This window comes from Helicoverpa armigera, chromosome 13, assembly GCF_030705265.1.
Source record: "Helicoverpa armigera isolate CAAS_96S chromosome 13, ASM3070526v1, whole genome shotgun sequence".
NCBI lineage: Eukaryota > Metazoa > Arthropoda > Insecta > Lepidoptera > Noctuidae > Helicoverpa > Helicoverpa armigera.
Window position 1 is genome coordinate 10,540,173 of NC_087132.1, and position 21,926 is coordinate 10,562,098.

General features: G+C 36.7%; 2 protein-coding genes across 2 annotated transcripts in view; both read left to right on the forward strand.

Annotated features, from left to right (window-relative positions):
- The first annotated feature begins 2,737 nt into the window (after positions 1–2,737).
- LOC110373340 (lysozyme) lies at positions 2,738–4,672 on the forward strand. The gene is made up of 3 exons (XM_049840570.2): positions 2,738–2,931; positions 3,438–3,596; positions 4,510–4,672. The coding sequence occupies exons 1-3, from the start codon at positions 2,802–2,804 to the stop codon at positions 4,638–4,640; spliced, it is 420 nt and encodes a 139-aa protein (XP_049696527.2). The 5' UTR covers positions 2,738–2,801; the 3' UTR covers positions 4,641–4,672.
- Positions 4,673–5,410: 738 nt separating this feature from the next.
- The window catches only part of LOC110373361 (START domain-containing protein 10), a 57,533-nt gene continuing 41,017 nt past the window's right edge, over positions 5,411–21,926 (forward strand). Inside the window, exon 1 of the mRNA XM_049840566.2 lies at positions 5,411–5,859. Within this exon, the coding sequence (XP_049696523.1) occupies positions 5,689–5,859 (171 nt within the window). The 5' untranslated portion in view covers positions 5,411–5,688. The remainder of the gene's footprint in view (positions 5,860–21,926) is intronic.

Below are 21,926 nucleotides of genomic sequence, written 5' to 3' on the forward strand. Positions count from 1 at the left end.
CGGCCGACAAAAATCTTATCGCGCGATTTCACGTGTTATTGTTTGGACCGGTGGTTGATAATTGTTTGCTGACGGAAAATCCATACCTAAGTGAGTTGGTGCAGCAAAAGAGGTTCCTATACGCATTTACCAGTATCTAGGGCTGCCATTTCGAATTTCGCCAAACCCGGACAAATATTTAAAAAAACCCGGACATTTGGCGTAAATAGCATTTTTTCCCCGGACGAGTCCGATTTTTTTTGTTTAACAAAACAAGACCTAATTTTTTATATTACCATATTACTTAAATTCAATTAGGTCCTTCCTTACATGAAAAGTCAGGGCCGTCTCTAGCTCATGTAGTACCTAGTATTGAAAGATTGTGACTTAATGTATTTCGAAGGTCATAATTAAGAAAGCTCATATGGAAACTAGGACCTACCTACCTTCTTGATAGGTTAGACAAAAAAATGTTGAAAAATACAAACAACTGTAAAGTGAAATCGCCGCGAGCGCAGCGAGCGCGAAAATTTTTGAGTTTTGGGTCACTAAAGCACCTAAACTTGTATAATAAAAAAATCCGCAAAGTGAAAAAGCCGCAAGCGAAGCGAGCGCAAAATTTTTTGAATATTGGGATATTAAAGTAGCTAAACTAAAAAAGAAAAATGCGTTAAGAAAAGAAGCCGCGAGCGAAGCGAGCGCGAAAATCTTGGAGTTTTGGGACACTTCGACTTCTGCATTATTAGGCGCCCGGGTAATTCGCATACCCAGGCACCATAGGTTAAGATGGCCCTGAGAAAAATGTCCGGGTTTTCCCCGGACACTTCTTGAAACCCCGCCCGGACGGCCCCCGGACGGCCTCCAAACGAGGACAAATCCGGGGAAACCCGGACGGATGGCAGCCCTACCAGTATCCTAAAATGAGCATAAGCGGGCGTATAAAACGCTAGTCTAAAACTGGTCTAATGTGCGAAAAAAACAATGAAAGTGAACATAACACGTCTGTAGTCTGTCGATTAGTCATGCAACCAAATATCTTTTGTTGTTGAATTATTTATTCAAGAAATGTATAGTGTTTTTCCTGTAAGTGACGCAGTGTCTATGTGTGTCTAATTTGTTGGTACAGGTGCGATCATAGATCAAAACAAGTGCTGTTTTGGTAATTTATTTCCGCCATCGTTTTCACCTAGGTGTCATCCATGTTCCTTGGGAAGCACTCCGCGCCTGTTTCGATAAATGGGTTGCCGAAAGTATTTTTAAACTCAGTCCAATAGTTCCAGAGATTACTGCTAACTTTTTTTAACCGACTTCCCAAAAAAGGTGGTCTGCAAATTGACTGCGTTGTTTATTTTTTTTGTTTGACCAATTAATGGTATGGAGATATCCTAAACACCAGTTAATACACTAGATACATACGTTAGGTAGGTAGTTCCCTCAGTCCTCAAGAGTCAATAAAATTACAAAAACCAGCCAGACTTTTCTTACCACAATGTTTACATTATGCCTAGCATACATAGGTACATAGTGTTAACAACCGTGTCTATGTGTATGTGTGGGTGTACGTACGTACCTATGTATGTGTGGGTGGCACGCTCCAAGGAATCCCCTTTTGAACACAACAAGACATTTGTCCAATTTTAAACTCTTACAAGGATAAAGAAGGAAATTGGCAAATAATAGTTCTTTCCCTCAGAAGTCAATAAAAACAAAAACCAGCCAGACTTTTGTCTCACCACAATGTTTACATTACATACATACTGTTAACAGCAGTGTCTATGTGTAAGTGTGCGTATGTATGTGTGGGTGGCACGCTCCAAGGAATCCCCTTTGAACATAACAAGTCATTGGCAGAAATTAATCAATGACGTGGTTGCGACATTGAAGAGTATGCAGACTAATAGATGTTGAGGAAAATATGCCGTTAATTTTTAGTAAGAAACTGATTGTCTAAAAAAGTTTGGATTTCTGAAAAAACTCGCACAATCATGCAAAACCTGTTTTGCGATAAACTGTACAGGCCTATCTACCAAGGATTACTAGATACAATTACTAAATATAGTTTGAAAACCAAGATTTTGATTATTTTTGTATGAGAAAACAGCTGTTTCATTTGTACCTACATAGGTAATTATTTGAAAACTATTTGTAAATAGAAATCTGGAAAGGAAAATTCTAGAAAAAGAGAACATGACAATACACTCTGACTAGAAAATCTCCCTTCTTTGCAGTTGGTTAAAACCTAAAGCCGTCTAACTCCCAAGCAACACGTAGGTGTTGACTTGAGTGTCTAGTGCAAAGTTTTGAGAACCCTTGTAGTTTTGCCATTTGTGGCTGAGAGCAGTTTTCTTCGTATACTATACTTGGTTACCAAGAATCTAGGCTATATAGAAAACCCTTCAAAGATAGTTTTGCTACAGATCTTTTTCTTCCGAGCCTTTTTCCAACTATGTTGGGGTCGGATTCCAATCTTAACCGGATGCAGCTGAGAATCAGGGTTTAACATGGAGCGACTACCTATCTGATCTCCTCAACCTAGAGCAACCCGATACCCCAAAGCATGACTGGTTGGAAAACTATCTGTGTTCTGACTCACTCAGTAACGACTGGCAAAGATGTTCAAATGATAGCCGGTCCCACCAGTTTATCGTGCCTTCCGAAAAAAACGTGTCAAGTGTACACGGTTCTTAAGGATGATTTAGTTAAGAAAAATTCAATAAAATCATGTCAATTCTTCTATCTATCGTTAGTTGAACTTCTACTCATTTTGCGATAGCATCATATATTAGAGATACAAACATATTGCTGATATTGATAAGATAATAATGAAATATTATTCGTGTTTGTTTGTTTTGACCATTTGTCTGTATTGTGAAGCTAAGTATTTTGCAACGAGATGTGATTTAGTCCATGAACTGAGGAAGCAAGAATTTCCTGAAGATAAAATGGCGGATTGTAAGTATTTTTAATTTGTAAACTATAACTCATAGATGATAAAGCAGATAGTATTGTCTATAATATTGTTATCCATATATGCAGGAGTTATTTCATAGGAATAACCACGGTAGCCACAGTAATGGACCGTCCTTTTATTTCAAAACTAGATGATCCCGCGAACTTCGTATCGTTTAAACCTTCCCTGGACCTCTACAAACATTTTAAAACCAAAATAAGCTAAATAGTCAATGTCAAGTTTTAGTGAGACTGACGAACAGCAATTCATTTTTATATATAAGAAGATGTAAATCTCTAAAAAAAGAATGTTCCTGTAATTGTTACAATAATTTTTATTTTTTATCAGGAGTTAATAACTTATGTATATTACCTACACGAACTGATAAACCGGGCCCTGACCTCTTGAAATTGCATTGCAAGATAATTTACAGTATACCTAAGTAATACATAACCTAACAACATAATAAATAACGACATAATAAGTATGCTTCCATGTTTTTTTTCAGGGGTATGTTTAATAGACAGTGAGAGCGCTCGCCACACAGACATCGTGTCCAAACCGAACAGGAACGGTTCAAGAGACCATGGATTATACCAGATAAATGATAATCTATGGTGCAGTAATACTACAGTTCCTGGAAAAGGCTGCCATGTCACTTGTGCTGGTAAGAAAATAAATAAAATATTTATTCTCGAAAAAATAAGCTCATATCATCTAAGTATACCTACTAATATTACAATGAGGAAAACTTTGTTTGTTTGGTTGTAATGGATAAACTCAAAAACTTCTGGACCGATTTTAAATATCCTTTCACCATTAGAAAACTGTATTATCTGCGAGTAACATAGGCTATATTTTATCCCGGTACGGGCAGTAGCTCCCACAGGACGTGGGTGAAACCGCGGGAAAACGGCTAGTTATTCATACACTTATTATAGGTAAATTATTGGGTTAATTTATCAATAAAAAAAATATCGTTAAAGTATATTATTGGGTTAATATGGAAGTAGTTTTTTTTTTGGGGGACAAAATGGTCTACCTACTATGATTATAGTAAAACGTGCCATACCTGCCTATTAAAAAAAAATTGCTCGAATCATATGTAAGTAGGTACAATATTGTTTTAAAATATTTCTACAAAATGAATAATTTCGGATCTGAGCCGATGGAAGATGGTTTTGCCTTCCGCTTCCTAATGCGACAACCCTCTCTCTTGATTAATTTTGCAAAGTCATTTGTAATTAGCTGCTTCGTTAATCGTTGAAGCACATGAGGTTCTGACGCTCAACCACTAGGCCTGCCTGGGGAAGAACTAAATCCGAGCTGACATTTGAAATTTTAATGAATTTTATATCCTTACTAGCTTTTCCTCGAGGTTTTACCAATTCCCAGAGCTAGAATATCCAGCCGCCTGAATATCCGTTTATAAGGAAAGCTATTCCGTAGTTTTGGCTTGAGAACGCGATCATAGACAGACCAAGTTACTTCTGTATTTATAATGGTCTGTAAGAATTAGCAAATTTGTATTGTTATTGTAACCGTAAATAAAAACAGTAATTATGATTGTTTGGTTCCAGATATCGTAACGGATGATATCACGAAGGCGTCGATTTGCGCGAAAAAAATCTTCAGGCGCCAAGGTTTCCTCGCGTGGCACGGGTGGGAAAAACGTTGTCAGGGTACATTACCTGATATAAGCAATTGTTAAGACTTCAATAATATTTTGTATATTAAATAATGATTAGGTACATATACTAATAGATGGTTTTTTAATTTAATGTTTACCTACATATTTTTTGTACCTAACTGATGGACAAAAAAAATACCGGAACATTTTTAAACGAGTTCTATTCAATTTCCGTGGTTTGAGTAATTGATTTTGGTTTGTTATTAAATAAAAAGCTATATATGAGCTAGCTATTAGTATCAACTGATTACTGCATTGTGTATTGAGCTCCTTGTCTATATGAGTAATAAGTGCCAAGTTCTTTTCTGTTGCTATCTACAACAGGACACGTCATGATGTGGTTTTAATAAAATCGGCGTTTAACTTTTTTCTTCATCTTTTGTGGTGATTAGAGTCGTTGTTAAAGTAGTTCGTAACTATTTAATTACCAGCCGTTACGCTAGGAAGTCAAGTTATTTGCTAGACATTTAAGAACACTTAAGCTAAGACGCCGCCAGGCTTACCAGTGAGTAGGGACAGTATATTAAACTATTAATTCAACTAAATGGATGGCATTGTCGACCCGATACGCTACACAGAACCGAGAACACACAGAAGGGATTCTCCATAAAGTAATTAATTATTCAAAATCTATTCCAAAACCATGTCGTTTCAGTTTTAGTTACTTGGAGGGAAATAATTGGTTTGACGTTAAACTTAGTTCTGCTTATTGAACATCTAGGAATTTTAATAGAAGTAGGTAATATAATTACTATCGTATCTAATTGGCCTTACGGTCAAGCTGTACGACTATAGAGCTGGGAAAAGCAAAAATTTCTAACTTTTCCAATAATCGAAAACAAAAAGAGCATCGTCCTTCAATACGACTAAACGCCGACACAAGGATTGATAAAAGTGAGGAATAAAGACAATTGCCAACTGCCAGCAATCAAAATTAAAAAAGGAATGAAATTAAAATGGCGGTCGCAGAGCCGCGCATGCGCGTGCCATCGACTGGCTCACTGGCACGGCACAGGCACTGCTTAGCGGCAGTTCGCCGTTCGCATTGCGTTGTGATGTCCGCGCTCGAATGGGAGGCGCGGGATGGGCGCGCGGCGAAGCGCGCGTAGCTGATGACTCCGACTTCGAAGCACTCAAGAAACTCCTCGCCTCCGAAGTAGGCTGGACCCTGGAGTACGAGAAAGAAGGCGTCAAAGTGTGGGCCGAGGATGCGGCTCACGGCGCGCTTAGAACTGTCAAGGTGTGTTGTTGTATTCCTCATTTGAAAACAAATAGTAAATTGCTGTTTCTATGGGTACTGTAGCATCAAAGCTGTACAAACATCGATTAAAGTAATTGCTAGTCGTTTTGAGGCAGTTGACTCCTTTTGTAATTTAGAAAATTTAGTTTCGTACCTATCTCAAATTATAACCTAGGGCGGCAATTAAGGACGAAACATTAGTAACTAGGTAGGTACCTACACCTGGCCCCGGGTGTCCGCAGCTGCGTTCACAACTTTTTACTTGACACCACTTGGATATTCTGACAAGTTCTAGACATTTCTTTTGCAGGTTTATTACCATAATCAGAAAAGTTTGAAAACGGTTTCGGCAGTCGTTCTTTTTAGCAAATGTTTAAAGTTGTTTACGAATTTTAAGTACAGCTTTAAATAATTTATGAAAATTGTGTCTTCCATTTGTAATTTGGACACCTAGCAACGGAGATGGTTTTCAGAAATACGTACGATGTTGGCGGCAAATCCGTCTAACAGACAGAAACACGAGATTTTATCTTAATACGGCATTGTGAAGGCTGGGACATATCACCACCATATCACCTAATTTATCTATTTGTACTTACGTGTTCGGCCATGAATTGATTACCAAAGACCCAAAAAGATAAGCGTTCAAGGACACTTTCTTTACTATTATTCAATTTAATCCTGTATTTTGTCCTAAACGAAAATTCCCTCTTTTTATCTCCATCTTTATAGTATTCGAGTTTTCTTCATAACAGACCATCAAAAAGTTATCAGTATTTACCTTTTTGCTTGGCCTTCATAAAAAGGTGGTCTATTAATTCATTTTCAAATTCGATTTTCGAAGCTCTGTTTGACACATTCTTTATTGTGTTAAGAATTAAAACGGTGCTTTGTTTTAGTGCCAATCTAATATGGCTATTTTAACGTTCCGTCTAAAATAGTCTTCAGTTGTTTCGTTTACTCGAGTAGTTTGTTTAGGTCCAATTTAGTAGTTACGACTGGGACTAATTCGTTTATGTTGGCCTGTTGGGTTTAGGGACTGTGTTTTGCATTTTTAGGGTTCGTTTTTGGAAATGGTGTTTAGGTACCTGGGTATTCTGTTCAATTTTTGGTAGAGTTCTCATTAGATGAAAACTCCAAATTGTAGTATACTTATATCCTAATTCTTCTAACCTTATATAAATATTTAACGATAGAAATGATCTATTTAAAAGAGGAAATTCCAGCTGAATAAAAATCGTCTCTGATTCACTGAAGGCCATTTCACAAAACATGCTGTGACATTTCTCCCTAGAGTGCAACAGATAACGCGATATTTTCATGGAAATTAGATAAGAGCATGTAACACCATGATGCGGTATATCAAGAGTTGTATGACGCACCTATTTTAATAGATAAACATTTTTATTAGTGGCAACTTTACAGCACTTTGTGACGTCATATGTGCTGGTTTTTATCTATGCGATCCCATCGTGTCACCACCATTGTCTATTAGCCTACTTTCTTTTTTTAAAAGCCAATTCAGGATGGCAAATTGCATGGTATAGGAGTACATAGGTGAATTGAAGCTTTAATTCTTCAAATGTGCATGGAACACATTACACTATTAAATCCTACCTAAATTCCTTCTGGAGTCGTTCGTATGCTAGAGGCACGGTAATTCCACGGAGAGTCCAAAAAGCTTTGGTGTAGAGAACTTCTTCATTAGCAACATTAACTACTCACATCCATATTACTTCTACCCCATAGAAATCACTATCATCATCTTCCCAAGGCCTCTGAATGAACACCCCATCAGTATTTTTGTCAGTGTTTATACTTACTACTACTTTTACTACTTTTTACAGTAAATCCAGCGTCTTTGATAGATTTCCTCTCACTTTTATTAACTACATCAAGAAAAAGAATACATACCAAAGTCCTTTATTCTTCTTCATAAACCGAGTTGCGTGGTTGTCTACTGTGGCATAACGTATCGTTAGTTTACACCCCGGTTTATAGTTTATGGCCACAATGTCAACTTTAGAGGCTTCATCAGAAAACCGATTATTGTTTGCTTATCTGTCTTTGTTTATATTGATATATCTATACATATAATAAATCTGTAGAAAGTGATTGTTTGTTCGGGATTCACGTAAAATCTACGAATTTAATGCAGACAATGCTTATATACAAAAGTTCTACGTAGCTTGGGGTATTACTTAGGCTTTGTTTCATCAAAATCGGTTCACTCTATCAAAAGATATGATTAATTTAGTGAATTCAAGATGTAAAATATTACGACACGCAATCTGTTTGACAAAACAGTACAGGTTAAAGTAGCTCCATCTGTGGTAAATAAAATACATCAAGAAGCGAGGTGGTAAATAACAATGAATTACCATTTACATTCTTTATATACTATTATTTCAATAGATGGAGTTGTGTATTTTCCGTAATTCACCATATTTTAACACGTAGTGTAATTTTTCGATAGACATTTCAATAGTGTTTGTCAGTTTGCCGTGCCACATCAAAATCCAACTATAATTATTACCTTGATGAAGGGAAAATTAATAGATCTCAGCCAAATTTAAAACGGTGCCATCTAAATTATTTTTTGAACATTATGTCAAAAATGATGACTTTAGTGGAACAATTAATTATAATTTAAAGTTACAGATGGAGTTCATTTCAGGATTTTTTCATATACATAGTTTAGCTTATCTTCCACTAATGTGGTGGCCTTAAACAAATTACTTTGAGTGAGTAGTATTATTTTTTCTGATGCAAAATATGAAAACTTAATCCTAGAAGAAATCAGGATCTATCTCTCGCAAGCGCTGCTAAGCGTGAGATAATGTAGGTTTCTGTAGCTTTAAAAAGCAGCCCAGATACAAAGTGCAGATAAGTAATGGGAGCTGCCTTATCGCGTCTGAAAACGTACAAAATACGCGTCGCATACCAGAGAAATGCTTACTTTCAACTTCCGATCGCAATTAATACGCTGTTCACGATTACGAACAGTCTCACTTAGACACGAGCCAAGTCTAAAAAAACACCTTTTATATAAAACTACGTTTGATATCATTCAATTACAAAGACAGAATTGTTCTCTGTTGCAGATCCTATCCACCTATATCCTATCCTAATCCAGAATGCATTGCAGGTGTGCATTGCACAAAAACCAATGGTATCCTATTCGAGAAGTCAAACGAGTCGACCTGCCAACGTCAGCTTCTGCGCTAAGCAAGTGTTCTTAATAGTACCGTCAGAATTACATTCATCGTTGAATGAGGTGAATAAATTTTCAGAAACCACAATAACAGTAGGAGCCAAAGCGTATTATCGCTTCATAGAGCTCTGATTGGCCCCAGGTGACCAAGTAGGGCAGCAAAACGCGATGTTCACGCAGCGCGCTCGCGACGCCCGCGCTACTCACACGCCCGAGGGTCGCGCACGCCTAATGTGGGGTCAGCCTTACCATAGTGAGTAAGTGAAACTATCCTATCCTATCCGCCTGCTGATGATGATGACTCATTTCATCATCCATCCAGCTATTCCCCAACTATGTTGGTGTTGGCTTCCAGTCGCCGAATCTGTTCGAGTACCAATATTTTGCTTGGAGCGACTACCTATCTGATCTCTTCAATCCAGTCACATTACAAGACATTATCCATGGTAAGACTGACAGACTTTCTGGCTTCTGATTAGTCACAGCAGCTGCAGAAAATGTACAAATGACAGCTTTGTCAGACTCAAAGCATATAGACATAGATTATAGCTGTTTCCTGTGAAAATTACTTACGCACTATACGTAATAATTTTCCAAATTGGCTGACTAAATCCAGAGATATTCACAACGTCACAAACTTTACTTCTTTTGTTTAGATAAATGGTCACATCCACAACACAACCTTGATCAATGAATCTATGCGACTGCTAAGTGCTAATCCTAATTAAACTGTCACGTGAAAGAATGCACCTAAGGGATAAGTAGTATTTTGACGATTCTATATTGCCCACGCAGACGAAGTTGCGGGCAACAGCTAGTAGATCGAATATAATATTATATTAAGATTACAAAGCTGAAGAGCTTTTTTGTTTCAACGAGCTTTCTGCAACTTTGGGTCTGATTTGTAAAATTCTTTCAGTGTGGCAGAGGCTATCTCCTTTTTTATCTTAGTGCTTCAATTAGTTCCCACGGGATGGGGGTGAAACCGCTAGCAGTAGTTAGTGTACTAAATCTATAAGTGACCTGTTTGTAAGATTTGCACGGCAAAATTGCTGAGCCGAGCCTACCGCTGTGCTGTTTAGATTAGAGATAGATTTAACTCTAAGAAACACAGTTTTTTTAGTAGGTAGACCTATGTATATTGGATAGGTGTCTTCAGAACCGGCTTCACAAAATCAATATACTTTTGCTTATTCAGTACCACCTGTGACTTCCCCAAAATACGGCACGTAGGTAGATTATTGATTATACTCGTATTTTTATTTATTTTGTAGCGACCTTTACTTCTATCCCGGTGGAACTGCTTCACTATGAGGAAAAGAAATATTCTTTCTGTCTCGTGGGTGCAAATGTTGGACACGACAAGTTTCATTAAGTTCTGTTTAGTTAGTTGCGTCGGTGTTAGAAATGAAATGGTACCGTTTCTGTAATAAAAACTGGAACCTTTTAAGTAAAGTTGTTTATAAGATCTAATGTTTTACATATTTTTTTTTCTGTCTGTGTTTTTCAAGTAGTAGGTATTTTTTATGCTTTTCAATAACTTTTCGAAGAAAGTCCAATAGACTTACAAAACGTAAAATAAATTAAGTACCTCGTATTTCTATGATATTCGAACGTAATTATTCATTAAAACATAGATTCTGAGAAGCTACATACTAAAAGCTTTACTTGAATACGAGGAAAAACAATAAGTTTCATAATAATATAACATATCTTCGCAAAAATACATACGTAAAAAGATTTTGTGGTAACCCCTCGGGTTTTCATCGTATTTACGTTGTACAGGGGTAGGTTTTTATTATTTGACCTTGCTTCACAGTCGTAGATCACTAGTCAAAGCAACGAAAGGGTTGGAGAGAATTTTGGGTTTTAGGGTCCGCTAAATAATATTGTAAACCTATGGTCTTTATGGCATGGAGTTTATTTTTATTTATTTTTAAAGAAGATTAAATAAATTATGGAATTACGTCAAAGTTGCAAAAGGACTCTTTTATAGAACTTGCAGATAATGCCACGATATTGAGCTTAGTCAATAAAACCAAAGGATCCTTCAGTTTAAAAGTCAACGAGCATTTTAGCAAATCACGCAGCCATTGCCGAAAACCGAGGTTCTTTCATTTAACACAGTCAAAATGTTGTTTCACGCTTTTTAATTCTTTTAAAGCGTCTTTTTCGAGTTATTTTAAAGAGCAAACTGGGTACAAATACTTGTGCAGTTTCCGCAAACGTTGTCCGATTCCGACAACTTCTCTAACTTGTAGGAAACTGTTGGAATTGTTGGTGCAAGTTTGTCACAATCCTGGTCGCCTACGGTTGGTTTTCTCGCTTTAGACTGTGATATTTGACTTGAGATAGCGTATGCAGTTTTGTATGTAGGATAGCTTTCTATCGGCTTTTGTTTTGTTAGTCTTTGGGCCGCTTTTTCAATCAGTTAACTTCTATCTGAGGAATGAATGTAGCGGTGTGACATATTTTCTATGCAAAAGCTGTGAATCGTCAAACATGATATTAAGATAAAAGTTATCTGGCGATTGAAGAATCTGTTTTTACATGAACGTTTGCATTTGTTAAGGGCACTTTACATCAATAAAGCCGCAAATACCTACTACAATTTGTCCGGCTGCGGCAAGTAGTTCCCTCTTTACGCTAGTAAAACCGCCTAGGACACAATAAATTCCAATTTCTCAACATGTTTCCTTTGTAGACGAGAATATAATTCCCCTCAGAGGTTTGGGGTCCCGCTTGATCATTTTGGTGTTTACGTAACAAAATTTCGAATCATAAATTTAATTTTGTTGGTACAGGAGAAATTGATGTTAAGATAACGAGGCGGAAATCTGAGATAGCTTAGCGCTAGCGAAGATGTTTTTGATATTTTCGATGTGTTTTTAAGAATTTCGACATATCATTATTATATAATAATTTCTGCCAGTAATTAAACCCGAGTCCCTGAGGAACTATGCATGAAAAGTAGCCTGTAGCTAGGAAAGTGATCTATTCTAGGCGGTCCAGTACCTACCTGAGATAAGGGCATTCAAGCAGACAAACAATCACCACCCATTATGTGTTTCGGTGCAATATAATAGCGGAAGAACCAGTTCCTTTGTAATTATGTAATAGTGAGCATTTAAAACAGAAATAATATTCAAAGAGCACGCTTACACTGCTCACTGTAACGATATGAAAGCATCTGCAATTTGCGAGTCTATTTCAGGACTTCAGAAGGGTAAGCGTGACCCAATCGATATTAAAGGCCGTGAAGAAATTAGGACCATTCATCCGGAAAGAATACATCAAACATCTCTTTGAACTTATTCCTTATTTCTGAACGTAACCTTGAAGGATTACGTTACTATGGATTGGTTTGAAAAGAAAATGATGAAAATCCTGTCGTATTAAACCGACTTCCAATAAAGGAGGTTCTAAATTCGTCTGCATATTTTTGGATGTAGGGTGTGATTGGCAAAATAAAGACAGCAAAAACCTTGCGAAACTTATTTTTCTGCTTTCTTAATTTTTTGAAGTCCAGTCAGTCTTCTAAATCGTATTACAAGCACACATGAGCTTTATTTTCATGATGTAAAAAGTAGAACTATAGTTCTTATATAGAAAAGAAAAGGATATAACCCGTTAGAAATTTTCCCAAATATAATTCTAAAATGTATCTCCCCAGCTGACTTTGGAATAATTGCCACAGGTCATTATTTATTCAGCTGTTCCAGCATGTTTTACTTGAGTTATGGGTGCATTAGCATGGCTGGCCCGTGCCTCCCATAACGGGGAACAATTTCCCTCTTTTTGACACGCCAACTCCATTAGAAAGAGCCAACGTGGGGAACTAGAGAAAAGATGGAAAATGCTTCGTTAATGAACGTGTATGGTTGCAGATGTTTAAGCCTTGTACAGATTAAGTGTTCCAAACATAGTCGGTTAAGCGTAGACAGCTAACACAGCTTAGTCTATGTATATAATTCGAGCATACATACAGACTCTTGCCTTGCAGAGCAATTAAGATGTGTTAGGTCTGCGCGTACATTTTTGGTAAGCGCAGTTGGTTACGCGTGTCCTCGAATGCCATGGCTATACTTACAGCTACGTAAAGAGTGTATGCTAAACGTGTAGGGATACACGTACCTGTATATACCTGTACATATAGTTCAAAAAACTGTTTAGGCGTAACAAACAAACTATGCGTAGGTACATTGGACTATGTTTTACGCTTCCACGGCTCAACTACTGTAGGTGTTGTTAAATACTGGCAATAAGGAACTTAAAAAAAGCAAATAAACAAGGTCCGCGAAAAAAGTTTGCAAACATTTTTTTTCCTGGAGTTACGAGTTAAGTTTGAAACTAATCTTGAACTAACATCTCAGCCTGAATATTACAGACATAAGTTTTATGATCGTCTCGGGGTTAAACTGAAAACTTGGAACCTTTAATTATTGTACCCAATTCATGTTAAATGGAGCTAGTATTATTAACCCTGGCCAGTTCGTGAATAAATGAAGAACTAGCTTACGTAGTAATTAGAACTTGGTTGTGCATTAGGCAATATGGCGTTAGTGCAGCTTTGTTTAAATTATTAAATAACATCTCTAAGAGCTTCTAAGCCTTCGCACACTGCAAAACCGTCGGCTTATAGTTGGTTCGGACTAAATCAGTAACGATTCATCTCGTAAATATATATTGACTTTGTTTAACCATGTTTGTTAATTTAAATACTGTAGGTATCGATGTTTTATATCAAAAACTATATAAATGCCTGAGGCAGGAGAGAGTAGGTTTATATGAAGTGTACGTAACAATTGAATGTTTCTCATCCAGTAGGTAAATACTCTCGACTTCAATGCTGCTGATAAAATAAAAAGCGAAAAAACTAGACCAATATATCTTTTTGCCTGATCATCGTTTGAGAAAGGAGGGTAGGTAGATAACTGGCATTCTCTTAGAAGAATATCTATTGTTCCCTAGCAAAGATTGTTTTCGGTAACCAATAAATAGTGCCTCGGCCCTCGTCAGGTTGACACCTTTTTATCAGGACTCCAAGAATTTTGTACCTTCCAAATATTTCTTTTCGTTCACCTCCAATAAGCGAAACTTATTGTGGAATCCTCACTACAAAGTTTGTTGGAAAACCGACCGTAGGATTATGGGATTATGATTGGTATTAGAAAAGGGAAGTTTGCTAAGTATTGTTAAGCTTCAAAACATTTCTCATCCTACATCCATTTCAATCAGGATTTAGAAAATGTTAGCGGAAAATTAAAAATGTAAATTGTTTGAACTTTAGGTGTCAGAAAACAAGGAACGCTGATGTTCTTCTGAGGAACCACTCTCAAAACAATTTTGTGAAGAAAACTTTCGACATTGTGATATAAAAAAGAAACATTAGCCAATCGCATCTCTCTATCACTCCAAAGTTTGCTGCTTTGTACATAACCTCTTTTACTGTGTGTATAATGAAATATTTGTGTAAGTAGAGGTCACGAGGTACAATAAAGAATAATAATAATAAACTATACCATCATTCCTGGATTTTATATCACTCAGAAACAAATAATAATATCAATAAACACGTACCACAGATTTATGACGACCATAGATAAGGAAGCGTGTTTTATTTACGCGCCAACCGTTATTTATGGCGGGCGTCCATTTCGTTGGACATATGCGGATACGCCATTAAAATCTCTTTATCGTTCCTGTTTCAGTGACACGATAAATCATGAGCTCGTAAAGTCTTAACTCTGCGATAAAAATCACAATGGATTTAGCCTTGTCGTTCATAATCTTTCGTTTTTTCCAAAAAGTTTTTTTTTGTCTATGGAAACTGCATAGACTTGTCTATTCTCGATAAGTTCCATAATTGAATTTGTTATTCAGCTTACTATTCATCAAGTTGTAAAATATATGTTCCATTTATAAATACTGGTTTTAAGTTCTAAACAAAAAGTAACCAATGCCGGTCTTATAAAATCAGAGAAATGCAAGTGCTATGCTACGTTTAGTTCACACAAAAGCGACCATATACGTAACTAAACACAAAACAAATCTAATTACAAAAGTCAAATAAAATCTAAAATAAAACTAGGAGCTAAATAAACGCGACGAAAGCGGAATGAAATAAAAGTTAAGCGTTGAGCTGAACGTTGATAGTTTTCTTCATAAATTCATTAGTAAAGCGTCTGAGGCACGGAGTAAGGAAATATGGGCGGAGATGCCATAATGCAGGTAGGTCACGCCTCCTTCCTGGATAAATTCGTATAGTGGGTATGACTAAAACGATCAGTTACGCGTGAAGTAACGAGGCGTTCGGGTTCTTTGGGACATCTGTCAACGATTTTTGGTATTATAGAAAATGGTCGGGTCAAAGAAGGCAAGGGCGGAATCAGTAAGTTTCTCGTCCCCCGCACACCCGCCTTTTGGCGCGCTATTTTCTTAGGCGATTTTCCGTTAAGGCATCTCCGCTAGTGATTTTGTTCTCCATGGTGTGAGGGGAACTTGGGTAGTTGAGCTAGAGCCTGTTTAAACAATGCTGCTCGGTAGTTAATGTCGCAGCCAGCTGTTTCATCGTTAGGGCTGTCAGATATGAGAAATTATATTCACAGTAACTATTATGCCGTCGGTTTTTAGATCTGATTTTGTCCTGAGGGAACTATTTCACCTGAAGGGTCTTGCCAACCACTATCTCACAAAATGTATTTTTGTGTTCGTAATATTTGTTAGACTTAAAATAAAGAAAAACTAGATTTTTGGAGGATGTCTGGTAACTTGTTGAAGTTACTGAATACCTATATCTTGAAACTGGATAATCTTCGGAAAACATTTGGAAGCGGTTTATCCCTTAAAAGTCGTCATCTGTGTGTAGGAGTATAGAGAACTAAAATTTAAACTAATCACAAAACCCTTAAAATAACAGACCAAGAAATACATGACAAAACCAGACACAAGATTCGCCAACCAGTACTTAGGTACGAGACGATAATTCAAGTTGACATAATAAAAAAGAATAAAATTCTCCCCAATGCGAGTGGAATTCTCGATCGTGCCAATAACGAGCTGCCAATCAATACAAATCTTTGACAGAAGCGTTGTTATGACTAGAAAAGGACTTTATGTTATGAAAGCATTGTCGTTAAGCGTCGAATTTCTGATTTTTTCCTTTTCGCTGTCTCGTTGGTGATGTCTCTTTTACGTGGCATAATATTTGAGGTGTGAAGATTGATGGATATTACTGATATATGCTTTAACGCGTGGACCTGCCTATTTATATAGTTTATATTAATTAGATTTTGATTAGATTATACTTACTCACTTTCTTCTTTTCTAACTTCCTCTTCAATTGTTTCTTTATTTGACGACTTTACACAAGTAACATTCTGCCATACTGTATTATACACAATCCACCCGTCTTTTTTATTGTTCTCTTCCCTCCCTCCACTCCTATTAATCTTTCACTTTTTCAAAATGCCACCTCAATAAGTTCTGTATTTCTTACCATCCTTTTAACATATAAAAATTGACAAATAACATATTATTGCCTATTCCTGTCAGTAACGGGTCTTCAATCAAACCTGTCCTGCTATCAGATGGCACCCCTAGTGAATGCAAAGTTTACCCACCTTTGAACAATAACGAGTGTTGAAAGCTATAATGTACTAGCTTTTGCCCGCGACTTCGTTCGCGTGATATAGTGACTTCCGGCATATTTTTGGTTTGACCAATAAATGGCGCTATATGTCCGGAATAAATTTTATTTTTATATTTTTATATATTTTTTTGAAATAAAAACTATCCTATGTCCTTTCTCAAGTTCCAAACTATGTCTGTACCAAATTTCACACAAATTGGTTCAGTAGTTTAGGCGTGAAGAAAAGACAGACAGACAGACAGACAGAGTTACTTTCACATTTATAATTATATTTAGGATTTAGGATTACTGACTCCATCCCTTTCCTCTCTATTCGTCCATATAGCAACCCAAGAAATCCATATTTTACCTATACAATACCAATTCATCACATACTTTTTAACACATAAAACCTAAAAGAGACAGGGTAGTTGTGTCTATTCCTGTAATTGTCAGGTCTTCAATCAAAACAACTGCCGTTATATCAGATGGCACCCCTAGTACTCCAACGTTTACCCACCTTTGAATAACGAGTGTTGAATTGAAAGATATAATGTATTACTGTCTCCATTCCTTTCCTCACTATTCGTCCATATGGAACCCTATTAATCGTCCATATTTTATAAAATACCATTTTCATCACCGTCTTTAGAACACATAAATCGGACAAAGATATGTTATTATTGCCTATTCCTGTGAGTGTCAGGTCTTCAATCAAAACAGTACTATCAGATGGCATCTCCAGTGACTCTAACGTTTACCCACCTTTGAACAATAACAAGTGTTGAAAGTAATGTATTACTGACTCCATACCTTTCCTCTCTTTTCGTCCACATGGATATGGATACCCAAAACTTTTATATATAGGTACTGGTATTATAAAGAAGAAAGGTTGGAAAGCTAGTCTTTTCCTGAGTAACATAGGCTATATTTTATCCCTGTAGGGCAGTAGTTCCTAAGGGTTGCAAGTAAAATCGCGCGAAAACGGCTAGTATTTTATATAATACCAACTTCATTACCGTCTTTTTAACACAATATAAACCTGACATACAAGATAAGCTATTATTTATTATTATAGCGACTGGTCTTCAATCAAAACAACTGCCTATCAGATGCCACCCCTAGTGACTCCAACGATTGTACAATAACGAGTGTTGAAAGCTATAATGTATTACTGACTAGCAGTATGTTAGGTGACGGTGCGGTTTCTTAAGGGATTAGTGGGAAATGCCGTGAAAAATGTGTGGGAAATATGTTTAGGGTGTTTTGTGTCGGTTTTATATTGACTATCCCTACTTCCCTACTAATATTATAAATGCGAAAGTAACTCTGTCTGCTTGTCTGTTGCGCTTTCACGTCTTAACCACTGAACTGATTTTAATAAAATTTGGTACAGAGATAGAGTTGACCTTGAGACAGAACATAGGATAGTTTTTATCCCGGACTTTTGAAGAATTCTCTTGGAAACGCGATATAACTGAAATCTGTGCGGGCGAAGCCGCGGGCGGAAGCTATTTTCTTAATATAAACGCAAATAAGTGAGCTTCACTTTATCGAAGACATCGGCTACGCTATGGCTAAAGCTACAGCGAAGAACCAAAGGGTTAATTTGGCTCAGATTTTCAAAATCTGTAGGTATGATAAAAGCTGAAATGTTTGCTTGTTTTAAACGGGCTAATCTCATGACTACTGACCCGAGTAGATTATTTTTTTCAGGATTATCCATTTACCGAGGAAGTGTATTATTTCTTTTGCGTGCTCTACACTTCATCTAATATGAAGAACATAGATTATACTATTAATATAATAAGTACAAAATATTCACAGTGCTCCCATAATCCTATAGTAACCAACGGTGTATTGTCACCCTAATATTATTCAAACTACCCCCAAACCACGAAATTTCCAAGTCAAGACCTTTTACGACACGTTAAAAGCCTCTACGTGACCCGTAGGTGTCTATATAATTTTATTATATCGCTTACAATGTATCGATATTGATCTTAAAATAATTATATTGTTGTCCCTACTTCAAGCTCAGTGTGATGAAACATTTTTGATTGTGTGTCTTAGCAATTTTTTTATTAATATAAACTGCTATTGCTATTTAAATTCAATCTATAGGTAAATGTTTTAAAACTGAAGACTTGGTTTGTTTGCTGGAATGAGCTAATCTTAGGAACTACTGGACCGATTTGAAACATGCTTTCAAGATTAAACAGTCCATTTACATGTAGGTAGAGGAAGGCTACCTTTTACCTGCATGAATGAATCCGTTGGGGGAAGAGTTTGAATTACCTAAAGCTATGTTTTTGTAGTAATTAAAATTGGCTATATTAAGGCATTATACAAAATTAACAGCTAAGAAATAAGGCTACTTCTTTCTTCATTCAAAGTCGACTAAAACGACAATAACCCGCAGCGTGGTCACTACAGCATTTATATGCAATACGTGCTGCCATCTGGCGGTCACTCGTAAATCCATAGTTATTACAACTGCAATATGTCTGGTTCAAGTGTCCTAGCATTGCGTTTGTGCTAACATATGTATGTGTCAGCCGTTTGTAATTACATCCTGTAACTGTATGTTATTATGGTGAAATGTAACAGAATTCATGACAGAGCTAGCTAAGATGATGCAGATAATACAACCAATATTGTAAAGAGGAAACATTTATTTTCTTGCCGTGTTTGTTTGTATTTATACCAAAGAAGCGTGGAAACTATTGAAACGATTTGAAAAAATATTTCACTGTTGGAAAACTAGGCAATATTTAATCCCGGTATGGGCGTAGTTTAAACGAGAAGCTGGTAAAATGCGAGAAAACAGCTTTTAAACATTTGGTAGACATCAAAAATTATTGTCTGAATTAACTTTAGTCGATATTTATTTTAAGCCTCCTTTAGGCTTATTAGGTTTCTGATAGCCAGTTTTGTGATTACCTATAGATACGGAAGCATGCAGACATAAAAGTTCTAAGTGAAAAATCTTAGGCAAGGTGCCAACATTTCGTCACTGATCCTTTATACTAGAAGAAACGACTAGGTCGAGATGTAGGTCCTTCACCGTTAAATTGCAAGCTATTGTATTTTACTATAGAGGTTCATCTGCTTAACACAGTGTCATCATCATCATCAGCCTTTTTTTGTCCAACTGCTGGGCACAGTCCTCCTTTCACACAGAGAAGGATTGAGATTGATTCAATCACCACACTTGCTCAATCCGGGTTGCTGTCAAACTGGATAGCATGGAAACTAACTAAATTAAAACCATTAAAACGTTCGAAAGCACAAATAAAACAGTTTTAGGTGACATAAAAGCCAGCCAGTATTAAAAACAGAATAGCAAAATTCATTTCTTAAAACGAACGCAGCAAATTCCATCACAGTTTAATATTTAATCAACACTCAGGTATCGATTATAATGCTCGTTACTCGATACTGTAGAATCGATACATCGCATCGGCATCGGTTGAAACTAGTGAATGTTTCCCGTTTCCCTAACTATGCGTAACTTAGTCCGGATGGAAAATACTTGATGGATCCAGCCAGGCAGGTATATAGTAGGAAATTGAATTTTCTAGTCAAGTAATTCTGACGGAATGACGCCTCGGAAATTGCTTCCAGATGAATTTCTGAAGTTTTCAGATTCTATAGGATTATGTGTAGTTGATTGTTTGCGTAGGTAGCTTTGTTACTTATTAAGTTAATGTTATTTAATCAAAGGCCATTTAAGGTTAATTTTGGAGAGGCCTATGTCCAGCAGTGGACTGCGATAGGCTGATGATGATGAATCAAAGGCAATATGACAGAAAAGTTTATGTCATTAATATCCAGTACTTTAATTATATTCCGCAAAGCTGGATAAATCTTATGAATCTAACTCAATATTTCTAACTACATATATTTATTTTATGTATCTTAAGTTCACCCTTGTTAAGAAGAAAACACCTTCAAATATTTACATAGCGACAACAGATCTTCTTAGATTCGGGTGCCATAGTAACAACTAAGTATTAGAAAAAATATCAGAACGAAACGAAACATGGCATATAATGATATAAAACAATATAATAAACTTCTCAGTCCTTGGAAATAATACTGTATACTAGAAAGGTTTTCCTTCGGGATTGTACAACATAGTTTTATTATATTATCTCTGCATGTAGCATGGATGAAGGAAAATTGAGCGGAGATGTCATAAGGAGTTAGTAGTTCAGGCGCCTTCTTCTAGGTCAAATAACGCACGGTAGACGTGACCAAAACGGTCAGTTACTAGTGATTTGTCGAAGATTTTTGGTTCATAAAAATAAAAAACTTTTAAAGTCCCGCACTTTTTAAGGTTGTCCGATATTTTGAAGGACTTTCTGACACTGATTTTCTAAACGAAGCAAGATGTGTACGTTGCTCTATTGCTATCATTGTGTTCTATATTCTGATTTAAAAAATCTGTCACCGTTTATATTAGGACTTAGGGCAGGCAGCCTTAGGAGATTTTCCGTTATGACATATCTATCTTTATTTTATCCTCCACGGTACGTACGTTGTTATGAAGTGGGGACGTGTTGCTTCGCACTGAATGCTTATACTAGTGGAAATATTGCACGAGTCCGTGGTCACGTAGAGAATGCCTGCGAATAGCCTCTTGTGGCTTAGAACTGTCACATGGTATGGTAACGCCTCTTAGTTGTAGTTGGAACATAGCTTGGGTTGTGTTTGTTGTCAGTTGTGTTTTGTGTGACTGGGAATTGCATTCATGCACACATCAAAAGTATCGTCGGAGTATCAGACGCACCTGTCGGAGATTTTTGGTATTTAAAAATGGGTGATAAAAGTTCCCCATTCTCCCGAACACCCGTATTTTGGCGAGCTGCTTTCTTAGTAGTGTTAGTCGAAATATTGCATGAGTCCGTGGTGGAGAATGCCTGCGAATAGCCTCTTGTGGCTTAGAACTGTCACATGGTATGGTAACGCCTCAGTTGGAATATAGCAGAACAGCTTGGGTTTGTGTTTGTTGTGTCTTATGTGACTGGGAATTGCATTTATGGGAATTGTAGTGGATTTAGTCTAAAATGTTTTTAATTTGATGCTGAAATATTAAGTATTAAAGCTTTTAGGTTATCAGTTAACGGTCTGCCGTGGGATTAACTAGAACGTTTTAAGTTTAAAAGTATATTCAACAATCTCTAGCCTTTGCTGAGCCCCTACAGATAAAAGTTTAAA